The following is a 20,286-nucleotide window of genomic DNA, read 5'->3' on the forward strand; positions in this document are numbered from 1 at the left end:
CATAAGAAAGCCAGACACTTTCTTTACCAAAATGCTTCACAAGGCATTCATGATAAAAATTACACTCCCTTTTTGAGGAGAAAAGGGAGATAAATGTTTCCTATGTGGTCAGATTAGTGACTGTTGAGCACTGAGATGGCCTGCAGATATCACAGACTTCAGATTTATTTTTATAGGACAGTATGGTCAAGTCTGGCTTTTCTCTTAACAGCAACAATGCTGGTATCAATCAATTATCTCACCTGCTGCTACCTCTGTTTGCTGCCAAAACAATACAGGGCTTTTGCATAAGTGGCATACATAGTAAGAGGCCCTGGGGAAATATATTTTTCCTCCATGCTTATAATAAAGACTCCTTTACAAAATGATGTGTGCACCAGCATGCACACACACAGAGTGCATGACCCATCCTGTGGACTCAAAGCTGCAACTCCCCCCTCCCTCCGACCCCAAATAGGCTGACAGATCTCCAGCATCTGGTCCTTATGGCTGTACTGAGGAACAACCAGCCTTTCCACTGCTACTTCATTAGTGATGGAGGCATCAGGTCTTTCTAACGCTTCTCCTTCAGGTGAATGACGTCTTATGGTATGGCTGACAGAGCCTGGCTGCTTCAGGCTGGTGGCATGAGAAACTAAACCCAAGAGAAGCACCTGGAAGCACCTGTTTAAGGAGCGCTGAGGGGCTATCTGAAGTGCTTGCTTACTCATGGGGAAATGAGGATTTCTTGCAGCTATATTTATTCATCTTTTCAGCTAAGGCATTTCATTCCCCCTTTGTAAGGGCTGCCTGCCTGCTTGCCAGTATTTTCTTTTCCTGTATTATTTTGTTGACTGCAGCAGAGGGTCTTTGAGACACTGAGCTACCAGTGCATATTAAGCAACTCAAGGAAAAGGCAAGTCAGTGGGAGGGATGGGGCTCCTCCAGCTCCCGTGCTGGTCCAGGCAGCTGCAGCCCCAGAGCCCAAGTAAGAGCAAGGCTGCAAACCGCAGCGACAACCCGATTATTGCTGATCTGTAGTACTGTGCATTATATAGCAACCATTTGTCCTGAGAGTTGTATTAATCCCCTTCCTCACTGATGGATGACCTCCACAATAACAACATGTGCAGAAACAATTACATGAGATTCTGTGAATGTGAATAAGTTAAAAGCTTTTGATAACACTGTATTTTAGTGGTATGCCATGTTTTTCACTCATAACTGCAGTAAGCTCAGCTCAGACCTGAGTGGTTACTGAAAGCTTCTGCTGATAATAAGTAAATATATGATACAAACCTACATCATTACCATGTGAATTATGACCTTAGACATGTCAGCCATCAAATCTCTTATTACCAAAGATTTGTCTAACGGAAGCTGGAATATTAATTTTACACAGTTGATGATATATGCTTGTTTCAACTAGTGTTGTGCAGAATAAAATAATTTGAATATCAATTAAAATGGACTGAGGTTGCAAGAAGAGACATATCTTCACAGAATGATTTTTCATGGTTATAGACTGACAAGGTTGGAGAATGACTGTATTATCCTAATAGCTTCTGTTTTCATTAATGGCTTAATGAAAACATTTCCCCACAATTATAAAACATAACTGTAGATCTTAAACACTGGAATGTGGGTTCTTTATCAAAACACATGCTGCTGTGGCTACACTGATGCTGCCTCACTCTGGGATTTCAATGAAACCCAATGACAGATAAACTGTTTACATTAAAAGACTCTATCAAAGTTATTTTGCACCTAGTTTCATCCTAATCCATCTGATTTTTCTATAGCTTTGACAAGATGACCTCTCTCACTGTGTGTGCAGTATTGATGTCATTACTGAAGAGCTGTTCTTCAGCCTTTCTGCTGATAACAAAGTAAATGGAAATGTAGAGAAACCTTGCGGAGGTAAACATCTTGTTCAGGATCCAGCTAAAAAAAGGGGAAAATTACAACAGGAAAGGATATGTGTTGTTCCAAGGGAAGTGGTCCCTGTTCCACTTTAAAAAGTGTTTACATGATATGATGAAAACATATTGTATCTGAGAGTTTCATAAACTTTAAAAAAATTTAACTTGAGTAAGTGCTTTGAAAGCTCGGTATGCCTTAGAAGAATTCAAAGCTCAGCCTATGGCTGATCACCTTTTCAGACTCAGCTACAAAGTCAAACATTTTGTATGTAATTACCTAATCTAACCTAGCAAACAAGATTCCTGTTTATGTAAAATACAAATGATAGAGTAGGGCCATGGATTATATGCATGTCTTGTGTTTGTATGGTTATCAGAGAAGGGGCAATTGCAGTGGCAATCATTAAGGGAAGGAGGGGATAAAAAACAAACTGAAAAGAAAAACATCTTATTGATTTGTTCTGCCAAAACCACTATACACATAAAATACTGAAAATGGAGCAGGTCTGTAACTACTATCAAAGTTTCTTGGGTTCAAAAACACACAGAACACTAGCAATGTTCTTTAAATTAAGTACGCATTTCAAAGGTTAACAGGACTATTCCTTAGGCAGAAGAACAAAGAGGAGCTGGTTAAAGAAAATTGGGTACACCACAGCTACTTAAAATACTGTATCCAGGCACAACTAATTTGGATGCCTTTGAGCTCAAAGCTAATTTGAATTATACAGAGGTGCTTTAAAGAACAAAAATACTAACCTGTGTTTTATCTAAGCTCTTTTAGCTGAACCGAGCTACTAATTAAAAATCTTCACTACTCTTCCTAATTTCTGATGTATTTTTTTTAACAGAGTAATAAAGCCGTTTAAAAGCTCTGTCCTTCCTCACAGAGGAGTGTTAACATTAGCATCTCTGAAATGCCTTGTCATCTAATGGTTTTACTAATAATATGTCTGTCATCTGCCTTGACTGTATCACTCGTAGGCAATCTAAAAATATTGTGCAGTAAGACTTCTGAATGCAATATTGATGCATATGCCAACATTCCTCTTGGTGACAATACTAGAAGAGTTTAAAATCCAGGCAATGCTCAAATGTAACAATACCTCTCAAATAATACATGAAACAGATGTGAACCTGGTATTGTAAATATGTGACATAAAAATCTATTGGGTTGGTCAGTGTGCATATTAAAAACCATTCAAGTAGGTCAAATTGTGGATAACTTAAAACTTTAAAGACAGCAATTTTAATAAAACTGTCAATACAATTTTCTTTGTAAAAACATTTGACACTGATTATGCTGCTTATATTGAAAGAGAAACACAAGGTCTATATCTTTGGATCTTTTATTGAACTGTGAGCACAGCATCAATAACTGCTTCTCAGCTGTAAATGAAAATTGATTCCAGATCTAACCTGTTGTTTTTTGTGTGCCTTTAATCCCAAATCACCCACAATGAGACACAAGAATCAGCATTTTGTCTATGGGACGAAGCATGTGGCCAGTTCCAAAGTGTCTACACCGATGATACTGTGGGGTGTGTTCACATGTGTTAGATGCAGGCGGTAACTGCCGTCTCTCTGAGTCCCCAAAAGTGATGATGGGAGTTTACAGTTGGGGTGGAGTGACTTGTAAGCTGCCTCATGCTCTATTGCCATGATTGCTATGGTCCAAAACTTTACAGATCTGAAGTCTGAAGGGACCTGCAACGAACATCTTACTGGACCTCCTACATGTCACAGCCCAAAGAAATTCACTTGACTTCTGTATCAAGCTCACAATTGCCAGAAGTCTAAAAGGATAGGGGAACCACAAGGTTTCCATGCAATTTGCAGCTGTTTGGCACTAGTAGTTTGGATTTCTAGTCAGCTCTCACTTGTTGAAGCCTCTTACACCCTCTGGGATGAAATCAAAGTGTATAGCCTCCTTTCAGGAATCTTCTTGGTGATACATTGGTAGGCCATATACATGCATGCTTTAACCAAAAAAGACCTAACACTTACATTAAGGAGGGTTCACTGGATCAGGTTTATAACTCTTAGATACAATTTCCAGTTATTAAAAATCCTGTTTGAAAAGCAAATGTTAAAAGTAGGCAGCATATTCAGTAACAGCCTTGCTAATACTACCTAATAATAAATACCTTTCATTGACTTCAACCTGGTAGTTTTCATCTTATCCAGAAAACAGTCATAACTTCTTAATTAATTATATGACTGACTGGAGCTATCATGTGTATTGTGTTTCTCCTCAGCAGCGGGGAGAAAAGGAAGGAGATGTTTAACACCTAAAAGAGCACAAGATCCATGGACCCTTAAATAAATGCAATACTGATCAGAAACGTGTGCTCATTCAGAGGAGTGAGACAGTAAGACAGAAGAGCTTTGTTTCTTGCAGACAAACTTCTAACAATCTTCCACCATGACAAATGGACTACTGGTAGTCTCAGAAGACAGGCTGATAGATCAAACTCTTTCCACATACTATAGACATTCACTAAAAGTTGAGATCAAGGTGCATTTATGGATCAGTGTCACTACCGCCCCTGCTGTGTAAAGATTGAAGGGTCCCTACCAATTCCTAAAGGACAAATCCTAGGGCTCCCTACCGACCATCATTCTCAAAGAGTTTCAATTTCCTTGAAATATGAGCAGAAAAAAAACAAAAAAAAAAAAACCAACTTGGTTTTTACATACTGTGTTTCTATTAATAAAAATGATTAAATGCTAGCTCATGCTTCATATTGTAAAAGCCTATAGTAAAAAAAAAAAATAACAGAAAGATTGTAAAGAAAATTATTCCATTTCCTCACAGAAATGTTGCATATACTGTTAGAATGGTTTTGAGCTGAGAGTTTTAATCTTTTATCTCCCTGTCAGAATGCACACATGTGTACAGCTGAATTACAATGGCCATTTGACTGCAAAATCTTTATGTTAAAAGAACAAAAAATAAAAAAAAAATTCAAACCTTGGGCTTCACACCTGAACATTCAAAATTGTAAAATTCACATATTCTAATTGCCTTGATCTGTCCCTCATGAATGAATATTTTATATACCTCTTGAAAAAAATACTTTGCAGTCAAAAACCATTGCAGTTACTTTGTTGATGATTATGTCTCTGACCAGTGGGCCAGATCAACTTTTCCTTCTGCTTCCAATATGCTCTCTTTAAAGAGATATGGCAGAAGCTGCTAAAGGGTGAAAGCACTGCCAGTGTAATGCGAAAGTGATGCAGCAGAGCTATGCTGCTCAGCTTTGCAAGGTCTTAGTCTGGGATGCAATGTGTGACAAAACTCAGGACAGACGCATAGTCATGCATTCAGGTGCATGCAGAAGAAAAGCTAACCTAAAAAGCTGCAGGATTATTTCCTGTAATGTGTATAGGTTTGTCTATAACCCTCTATTTGTAATACAAATAGGAGATTCAACCATACTTATGTGGGGTACATAGAAAAGGTGGTTTCCATTGAAATGCAGGGCATTTAAGAAATATGCTCAGTGTACTTCCCATCCAGCCAGTTAATTTATTTTTTTATGTGATTGGAAGTGTTCATGCTTAGAATCCCTAAAGATACAGACCATAATCTGTTTCTTAAGAAGGTATTTGGGAGAGTTTAGGAGATTTGAATAAATTCTAATCACTTAGAATGAGATGAAGTTCACACTGCCAAAAGGGTACAGGGGGAGCTGGTGGAAGTGCTCACCCAGCCACTCTCCATCAACCAGCAGCCCTGGCCAACGGGGAAGGTCCCAGCTGACTGGAAGTCAGCAAATGTGGCACCCACCTACCAGAAGGGCGGGGAGGAGGATCCGGGGAACTACAGGCCTGTCAGCGTGACCTCGGTGCTGGGGAAGGTTCTGGAGCAGATCATCCTGAGTGCTGTCACACGGCACGTGCAGGACAACGGGGGATCAGGCCCAGCCAGCGCGGGGTTATGGACGGCAGGTCCTGCCTGACGAACCACATCCCCTTGTGTGACAAGGTGACCTGCCCAGTGGCTGAGGGAAAGGCTGTGGCTGGTGTCTGCCTGGGCCTTGGCGAAGCCTTTGGCACCGTCTCCCACAGCATCTCCTGGAGACACCGGCTGCCCGTGGCCGGGGCGGGTGTGCTCTGCGCTGGGCTAAGAGCTGGCTGGGCGGCCGGGCAGAGCGTGGTGGGGGATGGGGTGACATCCCGCTGGCGGGGGCACACGGGGTGTCCCCAGGAGCCAGCCCTGCGCCCGGGTGGCCACGGGGGCCAGCAGCAGCCTGGCTGGTGTCAGGAACAGTGTGGCCAGCAGGGCCAGGGCAGTGCCCGTCCCCCTGTGCTGGGCCCTGGTGCGGCCGCCCCTCGAATCCTGCGCTGAGTTCTGGGCCCCTCACTACAGAAAGACATTGAGGTGTTGGAGCGTGTCCAAAGGAGAGCAACAAAGCTGGTGAAGGGTCTACAGAACAAGCCAGGGGCAGCTGAAGGAACTGGGGGTGTTTCGCCCGGAGAAAAGGAGACTCAGAGAGGATCTTATCACTCTCTACAACTACTTGAAAGGAGGCTGTAGCAAGGCAGGTGCTGGTCTCTTCTCCCAAGTAAGAAGTGTCAGGAGAAGAGGAAATGGCCTTAAGTTGCACCACAAGAGGTTTAGATTGGATAGGAAGAAAAGTTTCTTCAAGCATTGGAACAAGCTTCCTTACAGAAGTGGTTGAGTCACCATCCCTGGAGGTGCTTAAAAGACATGTAGATGTGGTTCTTAGGGACATGGTTTAGCGGTGGGCTTGGCAGTGCTGGGTTAATGTTTGACTCAATGATCTTAAAGGTCTTTTGCAACCTGAAAGATTCTATGATTCTATGAAAAGGAAAAACATTTTCTGTGTACTATAACATTTTGAGAAAGTACATGAACAATCCTTATTGTGCTCTCTTGTCTGTCTGCGGCTTATGCTGTGAATGGCACTACTGCAAAGTCACACAGAGTTTCAGTGCAGTCTGAGGCTTCCTACAGCTCAGGCACATTACCACCACATAAGGATTCAGCCCCCGAACTGGAACCAATGTGACACTGTTCATGCATGTGACGCTGTCTTTGGGTACCACTGATGTTTTGAGAGCTATCAATACTCCACTGAGCACTGTAGGCATAACAATGTCTTTTCTGCTTGGGAATAACATCAGAGATGACACCTATTCATGTCAGTGAGGGCTTTTCGTTTGATGTCAGTAATACTGGCCTAGGTATTTGCTTCTTCATTCAGCAATGCTACATGATTACATCTTAGCAGTGTAAATTGGTAATAATTCTACTTAAGTCACTAGAAAACTAGTACTATAGGATAACAAAAGTAACTCCTACCTGGTAATATATTTCCATTTCTGTATCTTGGGCATCTTGGTATCACAGTGTTAGTTTACAAGACTATTTGGGCAAGTTTCTAATAGCACAGGAAACCTCCCGGTTTTATAAGTCACCGTGTTTGTACAGCAGCGCACTGCACAGGTACAGGCTTTTAATCCTTTGGCTTCAGATGAGAATGCTAGTCTAACTTGGTGCTAGAAAATATTGACTTGTATGATAAGTGGTCAGCTGATACCAAAAGGCACATCTTTTCTGACATAACACTAAAGGATGGAATAGTTAGGTTGAAGGAGAACATTTAGGTGGTTTAAAAATAATTAAGAAAGAAAGATCGACTTATAATTAACCTTTCACAGGCTGAACAGATGATCTTATGCTGAATTATAGCATTACCTTTCTCTGTGTTGCAAATGTTTAAACATTTGAGCCTACTGCATATATAAAGTAACATGAAGGATGAATTTAACCCAAAGTGTCCTTTTTTTTTCCTGATAAGAATGTTGAGAATATGAATTTCACCAGCTGTTTCCCAGCATTATCCATAAATATTTATAAAGTGGGAAGGATAAGAATGACATGAGACAGTTTTCAGAAAATTATTCTTAATTAACATCCCAAATAGTTTGAGAGACTTCCAGTATTGATTTACAGCTGCACACCGAGGATTTTCACTTCACAAATGGGAATCACCGGATTACTGACTATGGACTCCCAGCCTGTTAGTCACTGACTGGAACAAAGCTTATGGACTCAGTCTTCTTAAGTGCAATTGTAGAAATGAATTGCAAAGTGCAAACCAACTCTGCGGTTGTGTTGGTGGTCGGTTGTGGTCATTTTACACCCACTTCCAAAAAGGTCATCAATTTCAGAAATTGAGTGTGAAACAAGTGGAGGCTGTTCCACAGATAGTTTGGTACAATGGAGGATAGAAACTCACAGCACATTAGGTATTCCTGGGTGATGCCATATGTGGTCTCTAATTCCAAGGCTAGTAAGTCATATTCTAGTTTTGTTTAACCCACTTCACAAAGTCAATTCATCAAAATTGACAAAATGCATTCCTATCTGAGAGTAAGTTTCCTCCCACACAGATTCTATGTGCAAGCAAGATTTAAGCTAATGGATTCTACAGCATTCCAGCATGCTTTTGATGCAAATATAGTAAACCAACATGAACATGCAATCACATTCAACTGATGAAAAAACTTTGTCAGGTTATATGGTCTATGCATTTAGGTCAGATGTGTTTACCTGTTCATTGTCATCTTCATCACTGCTGAGTTTCAGATCATCCTCAAGCATTCTGAAAAAAAGAGACAACAGAGAATTACATTTAATGAAGTAACTTTATATACAATGGGTTGAATTTACCCTTCAGCAAAGTCAGAGGAAAAAATCCCTTTCAATTCAACAACAGCAAAATCAGATCTGGGATAAGTAAACGGATGGATACCCCACATATGTCTGCATTAGTCCTTCTGTGTGATGCTAGGTAAGAACAAATGACTTTCAGGCTCATCCATCATAAAGTCTGGCAGTCAGCACCTCTTTCATGCCCTCTTATTTGCACATTGTCTCACAGTGATTTGTCCATATATAACATTTTTCTGAATTTCTAAATTTATTTCTAAATTATTTTATTTCTAAATCAGTAGTGTATTTCTAAATCAGAAGGTGGAAGGGAAATTCAGCTCTGAGACTGTTAAAAACTGGAAAAAAAAGTCTTCCATGTTTCATTATTGATCTAGGGCATCACTGATCTTCTTTCAGGCCAGTACCAATCCCCACCTTATCAAACTGAGAATGAGAGTGGAGAATAGCAAGAGGAGGAGGAGCTTGTTTGAGGTTTGATGGGACCTCACAGTTGCTAGTATCTGAAGGCAGAGCAAATGTTTTCCAAGCTAGGAATCTGCTAATTCATATCCCCATTTTTACATATATATATTTTCAAAATAGAAAGAAATTTCACATAACCGCTCCCTGCGTTTGGTTAAAGGGTGAGGAAACTCCTAAAAGACATGGCTGTTCCAATGCCTCCTTCCTTTCCTTCGGTAGATGTAAGAGTGGAATAATGCCTCATCTTATATTACTATTTTTATTTTTAAGCCAAGAGTTGGGTATGGCAAAACACATGGGGTACAAAACCATATTATTTGCTGTGACATCTTTCCAGTAAAGGTATCTTCTTTTGAGGTCTGCCTATCTAGAGAGGCATGGCTAGCGGCCACCAAATACTCTCCTGTACAGCTTCCCACATATTCACGCTTTTATCGGGTGGTCCTCTTCAGAGCTGATATTCCTTTGGGCACACTTCTAACTCACACCCATCTTTTAACCTTGACACATCCTCTTATCACAGATGATGTATGAATGAATTGGCACATCCCATCCAGATCCGCTGCGACAGCCACTAAAATTGCCGAGCTTCCTTTCTCCCAACCTGAGCTCCTTCACCCATGGCAGGAGGCTTGCAAATTGCAATTACTGTTTCCTTTCTGCCTTGATGGAGACTGAAGTCTATGATTTTTTATTGTTAGCCTTTAAAGAACTGTAGCAATCAACGGATGTTCTGTTTGGAAGAGGTTTTTCTTTTGTTTGAAGACTACTGGTAAATCATGGATGCCTTGTGGTATAAGGAATTTTAAAGAAGGGACAATAATCCCAAGGTGGAAATACCAGAAGATTTGAAGTCATGCTCATGCTCTTAAAAGGAAAAAGTGCAAGGAGATCTTTAAACCAGTTTGTAAGTCATCTGTCTTTCAGTGACCTCTGTTGTCGGGCAGCTCAGTGTTTACAAAGTATCTGGACACATAACCACTAGTCATTAATGTCTTGATAAACGGCAGATGCCTCCCTGTAATATGTGAACCCATAAAAGTAAGACTGTAGCATGGATAAAGAATCTTCTAAAAGTAAGAATTTGTGGTGGGTTGACCTTGGCTGGATGCCAGGTGCCCACCAAAGCTGCTGTATCACACCCCCTCCTCAGCTGGACAGGGGGGAGAAAATACAATCAATGGCCCGTGGGTAGAGATAAGGACAGGGAGATCATCAAGAATTACTGTCACGGGCAAAACAGACTCAGCTTGGCGAAATTAATGTAATTTATTGCCAATCAAATCAGAGTAGGGTAATAAGAAATAGAACCACATCTTAAAACACCTTCCCCCAAGCCCCTCCCTATCTCCCAGGCTTAACTTTACTCCCAGTTTCTCTACCACCTCCCCTTGAGCAGCACAGGGGGACAGGGAATGGGGTTTGCCACCAGTTCATCAGACATTATTTCTGCTGCTCCTTCCTCCTCAGGGAGAGGACTCCTCACACTCTTCCCCTGTCCCAGGTGGGTCCCCCTGTGGGGCTCAGCCCCTCAGGCCCAGCTGACCTCAGAGTGGTCCCCGTGGGGTCCCCAGCCCGGGCTGCTACCCAGGGGCCACCGGCCCTGCCAGGAGCTGCCCCAGCACCACTGCCGGGGGTCACGGCTCCTGCGGGCACCCCCTGCCCCAGGGTGGCCCTGCCCGGGTTGCTGGGGGTGGTCTGCTCCACCATGGACCTCCATGGGCTGGGGGCACAGCCTGCCCCACTGGGGGCTGCACCACGGGCTGGGGGCACAGCCTGCCCCGCCGGGGGCTCCCCACGGGCTCCTGGGGAATCTCTGCTCTGGCACCTGGAGCCCCCCCCGGCCCCCTCCTGCCCTGGCCTGGGGGGCTGCAGGGCTGCTGCTCTTGCATAGTCTCTCTCCTCTCTCCAGCTGCTGTTGCAGATGCAGTTTTTTCCCCTTGTGGAATGCGTTGTCCCAGAGGCGCTACCACCACCGCTGATGGGCTCGGCCTTGGCCAGCAGCGTTGGCTCTATTGGACATGGGGGAAACTTCTGGCATCTTCTCACAGAAGCCATCCCTGCAGCTCCCTACAACCAAAATCTTGCCAAACAAACCCAATATAGAGTTTGTCAGGAAATATTAACCTTTAGAGGCCTGGACTTTGGTGATAAACAGGAACTTTTAATGTTGTTTATCTAGCAGACACCTTCATTTGTTTCCCCAGTGTCATTACTTGCTGGGCCATTCTCAGTGTATTGCTGTACCTCAGTCTATCCACAGTCCCCGATTGTTATCTGCAAGTCTCATTACACACCAGAAGGACAATACCCCCAGGAAACCGAGACCATCTTCATACAAGACTATATCATTCTGACTCTTAACTCTAATTCAATTCTACACTCCTCCTTTTAAACCTACATCTCACTTTAATGTGTAAATTATCCACTGCTTTAAAGCAGCACTGCTACATAATGCGTTCTATTATTATTTTTTTTAATGCAGATCTAAGAGGACATAATGCAAGGATCTTTTCATGAACGAAGCCCAAAGGGTGGTGTTTTTTTTTTCTTTCCAGCTATATATTTTTTTTTTTTCCATTTCTTACACGTTAAATTCCCATTTGACATATCCTGGTAGAAATAAACCAAAAAGGACAAAGGAAATTCCATATTGGATAAATGGAAAGAACAAAGAAGAAAACATAAAAAAGATAAATGAATACTCTTAGTAAACTAACCAAACAGCCATCTGAAATGGCTGATTAATAACTGTCCTCACACAGCCTGTACTGCAGATACTTTCTAACAAGTACAGTAAGCGCTAGACATGTTTATTGAATATTGAAAAATATAAAATGGATATAAAACATGATTAGTAGGAAGGACAACTGTTAGAGTTGGTTTCAGATAAACTAAATTTGCAGGATTTATGAGTTCCCTTCAGGAGACTAATGGATGTTTAGACAACTAGAGAGAGGAAAAAAATTGGATTTTGGTATTTCTTTAGCAGTTCCAAGCTTATCACTTGGAGTATATAATTCTTCTTAGCCTGTTCTGCTAAATGAAGAATATGTCACCCCATTCAGCTACAAAACTCAAACGTTAAACAACCAAACCACACAGCTTCTAAAATGCATCATACTCTCCTGGCAGATGGAATAATTAAAGAGAAACTGAATACCGTATCAACAATAAATATATGGCAGCCAGAGAAGTGACGGAATAAATTAAAAATACACAGTATGTGCAAATGAAAGTAGAATGCTGAAGAGTTCAAATAACCTGCTCCCAGAGGATACTGGTTAGAAGCGGTAATATTTTACAGAAAGTAGAGGACTAGATGGTCTTCCACAATTTTAAAATGTGCTTAATATTCTGAAGACATGGGTCACAGTAGCTTGTACTGTTTAATGTTTCTATTAACTCTCATTTATAAGCGAGTAGCATCTGATAACACTCAAAGCCCAATAAGGGCTTTTTAAGATTGCTAGCAACCTTAATCCAAGGTGACTATTTCCCTGTCATATCTCGAGACGTAACCCATTTCAGCTTCAAAGCCCCAAGACAGAAGAGCTCTGTATCTACAGCTCTCTCTAACACTGGCTGGATGGGTTGAACATGAAATTAGGCCCTTTTGAGTGAGAGATCCCTGTAAATATGCATATGATCTATTCTGCTCTATGTAATTGTTAACCTCAGAAACACACAGACTCCAGATTACGGAGTGTATTTGTTATGAAGATCAGGCCAGCTATTAATAAAGGCCAATTTGGCATATATGTTAAAGTTACAATGAATACTGTCAATGAGGGCAAATCAAAGAGAAAACTGCCTGTATCAGAAAGCTTTCTCCAGAGGTGTTATGAATTAATTTTATTTCCTATTCTTCTCTGACCCAGCTGACATTATTATTGAATATACATGTACTTGTTTGTCTTTTCATCCATAGCTAATGCAAAACACCACTTTAGGGAAAGAATGGGATTAAGTAGGATTTTTTATTTCATTATTAGAGCAATGCCATTTACTCTAATGGTTGAAGTTGTGTCAGCACATTTATTATAATCTACAATTTTCAGAGGTTTATAATTTGGAATGTGAAATTATTGCAAAGCAGAAACGTCAGGACAAAGCAACACATTTATCTGTAGTGTAAGTAGGGGCAATCTCATTGACTGACTACAATACCCACTTCCTCCAGGGATGAATCAGCTCCCAAAGCAGATTGTTCCTACACTACAAATATAGCTAGACAAATGGGTGAATGAGGGCTTTATAAGGATGAGTTCTGTAAGAGTCTCACTAGAAATAGTAACAACAAAATATTATTTTCAGGACCCTTCAACTTGTGCTGGGCCTCAGAAGATGAGATGGACCAAATTCAAAATGAGCTATTTTTACAATAGTTTTTTATGATTTTGGCAGAGCAAGCTAAATTTTTATCTTCTTTGACTCTTCACACATTTTCCAAAAATAGAATTTAAAAACTATGCCATGGTAATAAATCAGTTAAAACAATCAGAAACCCCTCTGTATCTATTCTCTTAACAGACAATGTCAAAAGATTATGCAAGTCCCATCATGGCTTCTGTTCCTCAGTGGGACAGACTGTTTTATACCTTTTTCCTGTCCATGTTCAGCTCAAATGAGTCACAGAGTCCCTCTAGTTGCTTCCAACAGTTGTTACAGCGTAAGTTACTCAGCTAAAATATAAGTCTAGGCATGTTTTTTTAACTGTTTCAGAGAAATCATGGATAGTGAAAGGCCAAAGCTGCAGAGCAGGATGACCTAGGACTTGATGGGGTCACTGAAATAGGTTTTCCCAGCCATCACTGCTGGGAGGAGAAAAGGCAGCAGAACCTCAACTCAACTCTGAGGTCTGGGCTGAAACTTACTGGGGTGTCACCAAGCTGAGCTGCATGCACAGTGAAATTGGACTTGCAGCCTATCCCAACTGTTTGAGTTCAGCAGGTGTTTTGGGCACACCAGATCTGCTGGTTTGGGATCCTGTGAATGAGCACGGGAGGATTTGATTAGGAGATGTGAGATAATCTCCTCCCTGAAAAAGCACTATCACGATAGAATTCAATTTCAGATCTTTTATAGAAGACTCTGAACTTCTTAAAGGAGTATTTTCACAGCTCAAGGTCATTTTTTTTGTTTGTTTGTTTCAAGTATAATGTATTTAAATGCTTTTTACAAATTAACAAGGTCTAGATTGCTATTACATTTCTGAGAATGTTATGCATTTCTTCCTGTTCTGGTTGTGTAGGGCTGTGATGGGAGCACACTGTGTTTATAATAAGAAGTTATAGGTTTGGTGAGACATCAAGGAGGCGGTGCTTAAAAGGCAGCCTAAATAGGATGAGGTTCTGCACTTCTAATTTGCTCTGGGTTCAACTCGCCACTGCAGTGGAGCTCCACTCGGATGGAAAAAAGTCTTGTGGGAATGAAAAGGATGGAGAAAAGGGAAGAAGGGGCTGCAAGCAGACAGTGAAGAGCATACTTGGCAATTCCCTGATCCTGAGCTGCCCAGAAAGTTAACTCGCTCATGTCAGACCACATTTGTACAAAATGTATATCCCATCTGGGTCATTCTGGGTCATATGACAGCAAACAGAGGTGTTGCTTCTGCTGGAAAGAGGACTGACAATGGTGTTATCCAGACATACAGGCATGCCATTTGTTTCTTGTCAGGTTTGTCTCTGGTAAAATGGAAATACATTCATAAGATTGCTGCTTTTCAAAATGTTTAGCCCATTTGTTTTTGTAAATCTGTAACGTTGTTCTTGCAACCTCAATGGGCAAACCATGGTCCTGCCCCATTGGTGGGATAGGATGTATTGATTAAATTCGACTGAAAAGTAGAAGTAAGGATGAAACTACCTAGTGACACAGAAGACACAGCCAAGCGCAGGTAAGGAGAAGCAGTGGCTAGTATGGAAAGCATATAGAGGATGCAGGAGTTCTCCAGGACTAAAGTTCCCTGCTGTTTCAACTTTCCACTGATACAAAAGGACAAATTTAAATGGAGGTTTGTGTGATTTAGATTGGAGTAGTATGTGCTAAAACTAGTTATTCTGTTCAATATTAAAGAGAGAGCTTAGACTGTTACAGCAAATTGCACTTGTGTTAATTAATAAGACATTCAGAACGGGCAGGAATAAAATAAATGTCTTTGAGGTGAAAAAAAAGTAGTGCATTACCATCCTGAGCTACAAAGAAGCCCCTGTCACACTCTTGTTTGCAGCAATACTTATGTGGAGGGAGCACTGAGAGGCAACCTTTCCTACCCCTGAACTTGCATGGAAATAAGGCCATCAGTTCAAAACAATCTATGCTGCTTTACCCTATGGACTTTATACCAAACTTGTTTTTCATTTTTTGTAGTATATAAGACTTCTCTGAAAGTGTTAACTCAAAAGGTATCATGCAAATGACAAACTGTATAATGGAATTCAGATGTATGTCAAGAATGTGTTGCACACACTGGAGTACAGTTTTATCATTTATCAAGGGGGAAGAAGGGGGCCTATGTGTGTGAAAACATCTAACAATAGATTTCCCCAGAGAAGTTTATAATACAGTGGACCAAAAAAAAATGGGGGAATGAAAATAAATGGTAGAGTAATTCCAAAGGAAAAAAGAAGATCTTTTGTTTTAAAACATCCCATTGATAAATCTTGAAACATGATATTCATTCTTTTGCTGAATGTGGAAGTCATCTTTAAAATATTTCCTCTGAGATACTCAAAGAGTTACAGTAAAAGAAAATCTCTGAAGATTAAATGGAATTTATAAGCACTATTTACATTAATAGTAAGGGCCACTTGTCCAGCAGTTTTATACATACTTAAATATAGTTTATTAATTTTTCTTTCTCCTCATCCACCATTTTCATTCATTATATTCTTATCAATGATTAGGCCAGTTTGGCAGACTCTTACTCACAGGAGGAACTTCTACTCATTTGAGTAGTTTCAGTGGCTTGAATAGGACTAATTTGCTTAAGGTATAGATCAAATCCCATCTCTGGCCTGACATTGCCTCCCCTTAGAAAGAACTGAAGTCAAGGGTCATGTCTTCACCACAAAAAAAGCCTGCGAGCAACAGAGGTACCTGGTATCTTCCCTCCCACAGAAGAAGACACACATTAGCCTCATAACACGGTCAGCCTCCCTCTGGCCCAGCTGATGGAGGAAGATGGCTTGCTAAGAAACACTCCATTTTGTGTTGTCACACTCAGCCTGCCTTAGTGTTCCTGGCACCATATCAGTAATTAGTGTAATTACAGCTGGTGAGAGAGAAGTAACCCTGTGGTTATCTATTAGGTACCTCACAATCAGAGAGTGCACTTCATTAGTCATTGCTCCGTATCATCTCTTAATTTCAAAAGGATTAAGCAAAGTTAATTCTTTCAGTAGAAGAATTTCTTTATCTAGCCATCCATTAATCTCTATGTATAAAAAGCTCTTCAAGGCAACTAAAATATTAAATTGCTACTAAGTGTGTTATAACTACTGCTCTGTTGACAGGCATTTTGTTTTTCATTAAAGCTGAGACAATAACTTTGGAAGGAGGGAGAAACCCCTGCCAAATTTTATCTGTACATTACAAATGTAGATGGAAATTTAGCATTTAGCATGTACATTTAGCATGAATAATACTGTAGCAGTTCCAATAACTTCACATCCACATTGAGGTCCAATCTTGCTCCCAGAGAACACTTCCAATAGAATGGGAGCAGAATTGGGTCAAAATATTTTAACAGAGTAATAGACAGCTTAAAAAGTCCCAAAAAACCCAGGACCTTTTTGTTTCAAGCTGGTGAGTTGATATTTTTGTCTTAATAACACTTACCACCACTTATGCCTTCTGCTTAGAAAAGTACAATCTCTATTACATTATGTCTCCCTCACTGTCCAATGACTCCTCAGTACAAAATACCCCTCTGGCAAGGCCTGAGAATGATGTTTAATTCAAACAAAAAAAACAAAACAAAAAAAAAAAAAGGGGGGGGGGGAGGGGGAGAGAGAATAAACAACAGACAAGAACAAAGACAAGTATGGGTGCAGGAAAAAAACCTGGGAAGGTGTAATAATTTCTAAAAATGCTAGAGTAGAACTTGTATTCTTCAAGTTTTTGAAGAATAAAAATGAGGGCTCCACCTTTTTTAGTGTGCCAAAATCTGCCAGTGTGCACAAAGCTTTTGCTGTTTTCCCTTTGATCAACTGCAACGGCCGATATAATTTTGGGTTCTGCTATTTATCAAGAGCAATATATAGTCCAAGAGCCATTTCTGTGATACATACTCATTTCCAATACATTCCACATGAAAAACACCTGCTTACTGCAACCATATTTGATTAAAACTGTCTCCTAGCCAGAGCACCAGTATTTTCTCTGGTAAACAAGCCTTCAGTTGGCATATTTACACACAAAGGCTATGGGAACTTAGCACACAGTTAAACAATGATTGATAATTCTACAGCAACTTGTAAAGGTGACTTTAAAAATTCATACCAGAAAATATATTAAAAAGAGTTGTTCAGCAGGGAACAAATAACATAGGACTAGCTCATCTATCCAATGTTCTAAAGCGCATATGGAAGGACATTAATTTTATTCATTGATTATATTCTTTTATCTTTTATTTCATTCCCTTTTTAATCTGGTAGCAAAGTGAGTCCTTCAAGGAGCTGTTTGATGAACTGTCAGTACCAACATGACATTCGCAAATCTTTCTCTGTGCACTGTTTCCCCCTTACATAGACTAATCTTGTATCTGAAGAGCAGTTATTTTCTTTGGTAAATCTTAAGCTTCAATAACCTGGTCTGGAGTGGAAGCAGCTTTTTTGTTCATGAAAACCTTTATACTGATGCATTTTTGTGGCTTTTTCTGCCATTTGAACTATTTGCCTCTAATTCCGAACTGCTGTCTGTGAAGTTCAGTGTCATGGAGAGAGACTGCACTTCAGTGTCAGCGATAAGAATGACACCAAGTCCTCAAGGCACTTTACAGAGGCAGTACAGACTGAGAACTACCGAGTCCCTCTACCCCCGTGGGTAATAGGACTGCACGGAGCTGGGCAGTGGGGTGATGCGGAAGAGAAACTCAACCACTGCCTGCAATGGGGTAAGGCTGCACAGCAGCTGACCAGCAGCACCAGTCTGTTCCAGTCTGTGAGCTACAGTGACACCCACAGCCATTCCACCCCAGCTCTGTGTGATGGGGCTGGTATCCACCTGTCCCCTCCCAACCACAGCCCATTCACAGTAGCTAATGGAGGCAATGGGTGTCCAACACACAGCATAATGCACACAGGGGGACCTCTGCCTCCTCGCTGCCCTGGCACAGTCCTGTGGCAGGACCTCGGGAGGATGGGGGTGGTTTTCCAGTCTTCCTCCATAAGATCAGCCAACTTTATCCACACTTCACAAATAAGGGTAGATCTGAAGAGCTCTGAGCAAGGAAATCAAGGCAGCTGCCTGGACCTTGGGTGCTGAGAACAAGGTGTCAATTAAATAAAAAGTGCAAGAGAGGACAATTTATCCCAAGTTCATAAATCGTTTCCCTACTTTCTTTTAGCCATAACAAGGCCCAACAACCTCTTGACTACAATTAGCATGAGAACTATTTCCCTCCATAGTTTCCATTCTTTAATAAAGTCTTTGAACAGCATTCATAGCCGATGTATGTGTATGCCTTGGAAGCAAACACAGGTCTGCAAAAGGGTACTGCTCAATTAATGTTTCTCCAGTGCAGAAACGTCACCTCCTATGGGTTCACAGCACTCCAATATGACATGGGAGCTTTTGACTCAGTTTTCATAGCTTAAGCCCATGTAGAAGGGAAAAACTATTTTGTCTAGTAAAAACCATTTCTGTCTAGTATTAGGATCTTCAGAATTTTCCAGCTCAAACGTGGATGTCAATAGGGTTATGCCTTGGTTAAGGAGACAAGGACAAAAAGAACAGAGAAAGAAATGATGCTATGATTCCATGAAAATCCAATACAAAGTAGTAATAGAAAAGTGGAAAAGAGAAGACAGAGGTGGAAGAAAAGGAGGAAGAAAATGCCAAAGGCAAACTAAACCCATGTATCTCACTGTGCTTTTGTAGAATATGCACTTTTGCCAGCCTTGGTTTGGAGGAAGAATGGATGGTATAGGAAAAGAGAGGAGACATGGTCTCTTCTCGATAGAAAGCAGATTTTCCTTTAGCAGAAACATCATTTTTTTAACTGCCCATTAGAAGAAGTATACTCAAATTACAGTATTTGCTAATGTGAGGAAACTTGCAAACTCCTAAAATGAACCCGAGATCCTCAAAAGCTCAGGCACTGCTGGGATCTGCTCACCCCCTCACAGTAAGGATAAAGAGTATTTGGCAAGAAGCAAGCTGAAGACAAAGCCTGCCAGTTTCTTCAACAAAACTAGCCTCTAGAAAAGCTATAGTGACGAATGTCCTTGTATTTTAAATAGTTCAGTGTGAGTGGACCCTAACTAATCAGATGAGTGGAGGAATGGCAACAAAGTCTCTCTGACAGTGATCTCACGTTGACAGGTTTTTGAGTCCCTGGGGTCAATTTGTCATCAAGAATGAATTGTGGGGGATGAGTGCCCCGTTACCCAATAAAGGGTCTGGCCGCTTCATTTCTGTGCAAATGAACAACAACTTCATAAAACTGTAAAGTATTTATTTACTTGTTCAAAAGGAACACTCAAGATGTTTAATAAAGACTGGCAGGGGGAGGTCTTCCAGTGGCAGACACTGAAAGACCAACACAGTGCAGCCATGACATAGGTTTCAGTGATGTGTTAGGCTGCGGAGAAAGTGAGCTTTAGTTTCAGAAACAGAAACAATGTTTGTTCATATGGAGACAAATGAAATTTGTCACATGTCAGATCTGTAAAGAATGTTTTAAGCTTAGCACTTGACTTAAAGACAGATTTTCAGGGGTGTGCATTACCAAAGCAGGATTCCAAGAGGGGATGCAAGTCCTGTGCACTGGCCTGCTGATGGTGCAAAGTGAATAAAGAGCAGGGGCTGGCTATAGAGAAGGTGAGCAAGTACCAGGGTCTTATGCATGCATGAGAGAACTGACTGGGGTTTTCAATGCTGCAAAGGCATTACACCTTTATGAAATATACTGCTGGACCGTGCCTGGTACAGAAGGTAATTTAGGGCTGATCAATAAGCAAAAATCCCCATAGAAAGCAAAGATAAGGA

The 20,286-nt window shown here is 41.0% G+C and overlaps 1 protein-coding gene across 2 annotated transcripts in view; it reads right to left on the minus strand.

Annotated features, from left to right (window-relative positions):
- Positions 1–20,286, minus strand: part of AFF2 (AF4/FMR2 family member 2) — a 349,256-nt gene that overhangs the window by 92,631 nt on the left and 236,339 nt on the right. For both annotated transcript variants that reach the window (XM_040614279.1, XM_040614278.1), the window contains exon 8: positions 8,488–8,539. In XM_040614279.1, coding sequence (XP_040470213.1) covers positions 8,488–8,539 — 52 coding nt within the window. The remainder of the gene's footprint in view (positions 1–8,487; positions 8,540–20,286) is intronic.

The sequence above is a fragment of the Falco naumanni genome, chromosome 14 (genome assembly GCF_017639655.2).
Source record: "Falco naumanni isolate bFalNau1 chromosome 14, bFalNau1.pat, whole genome shotgun sequence".
Lineage (NCBI taxonomy): Eukaryota > Metazoa > Chordata > Aves > Falconiformes > Falconidae > Falco > Falco naumanni.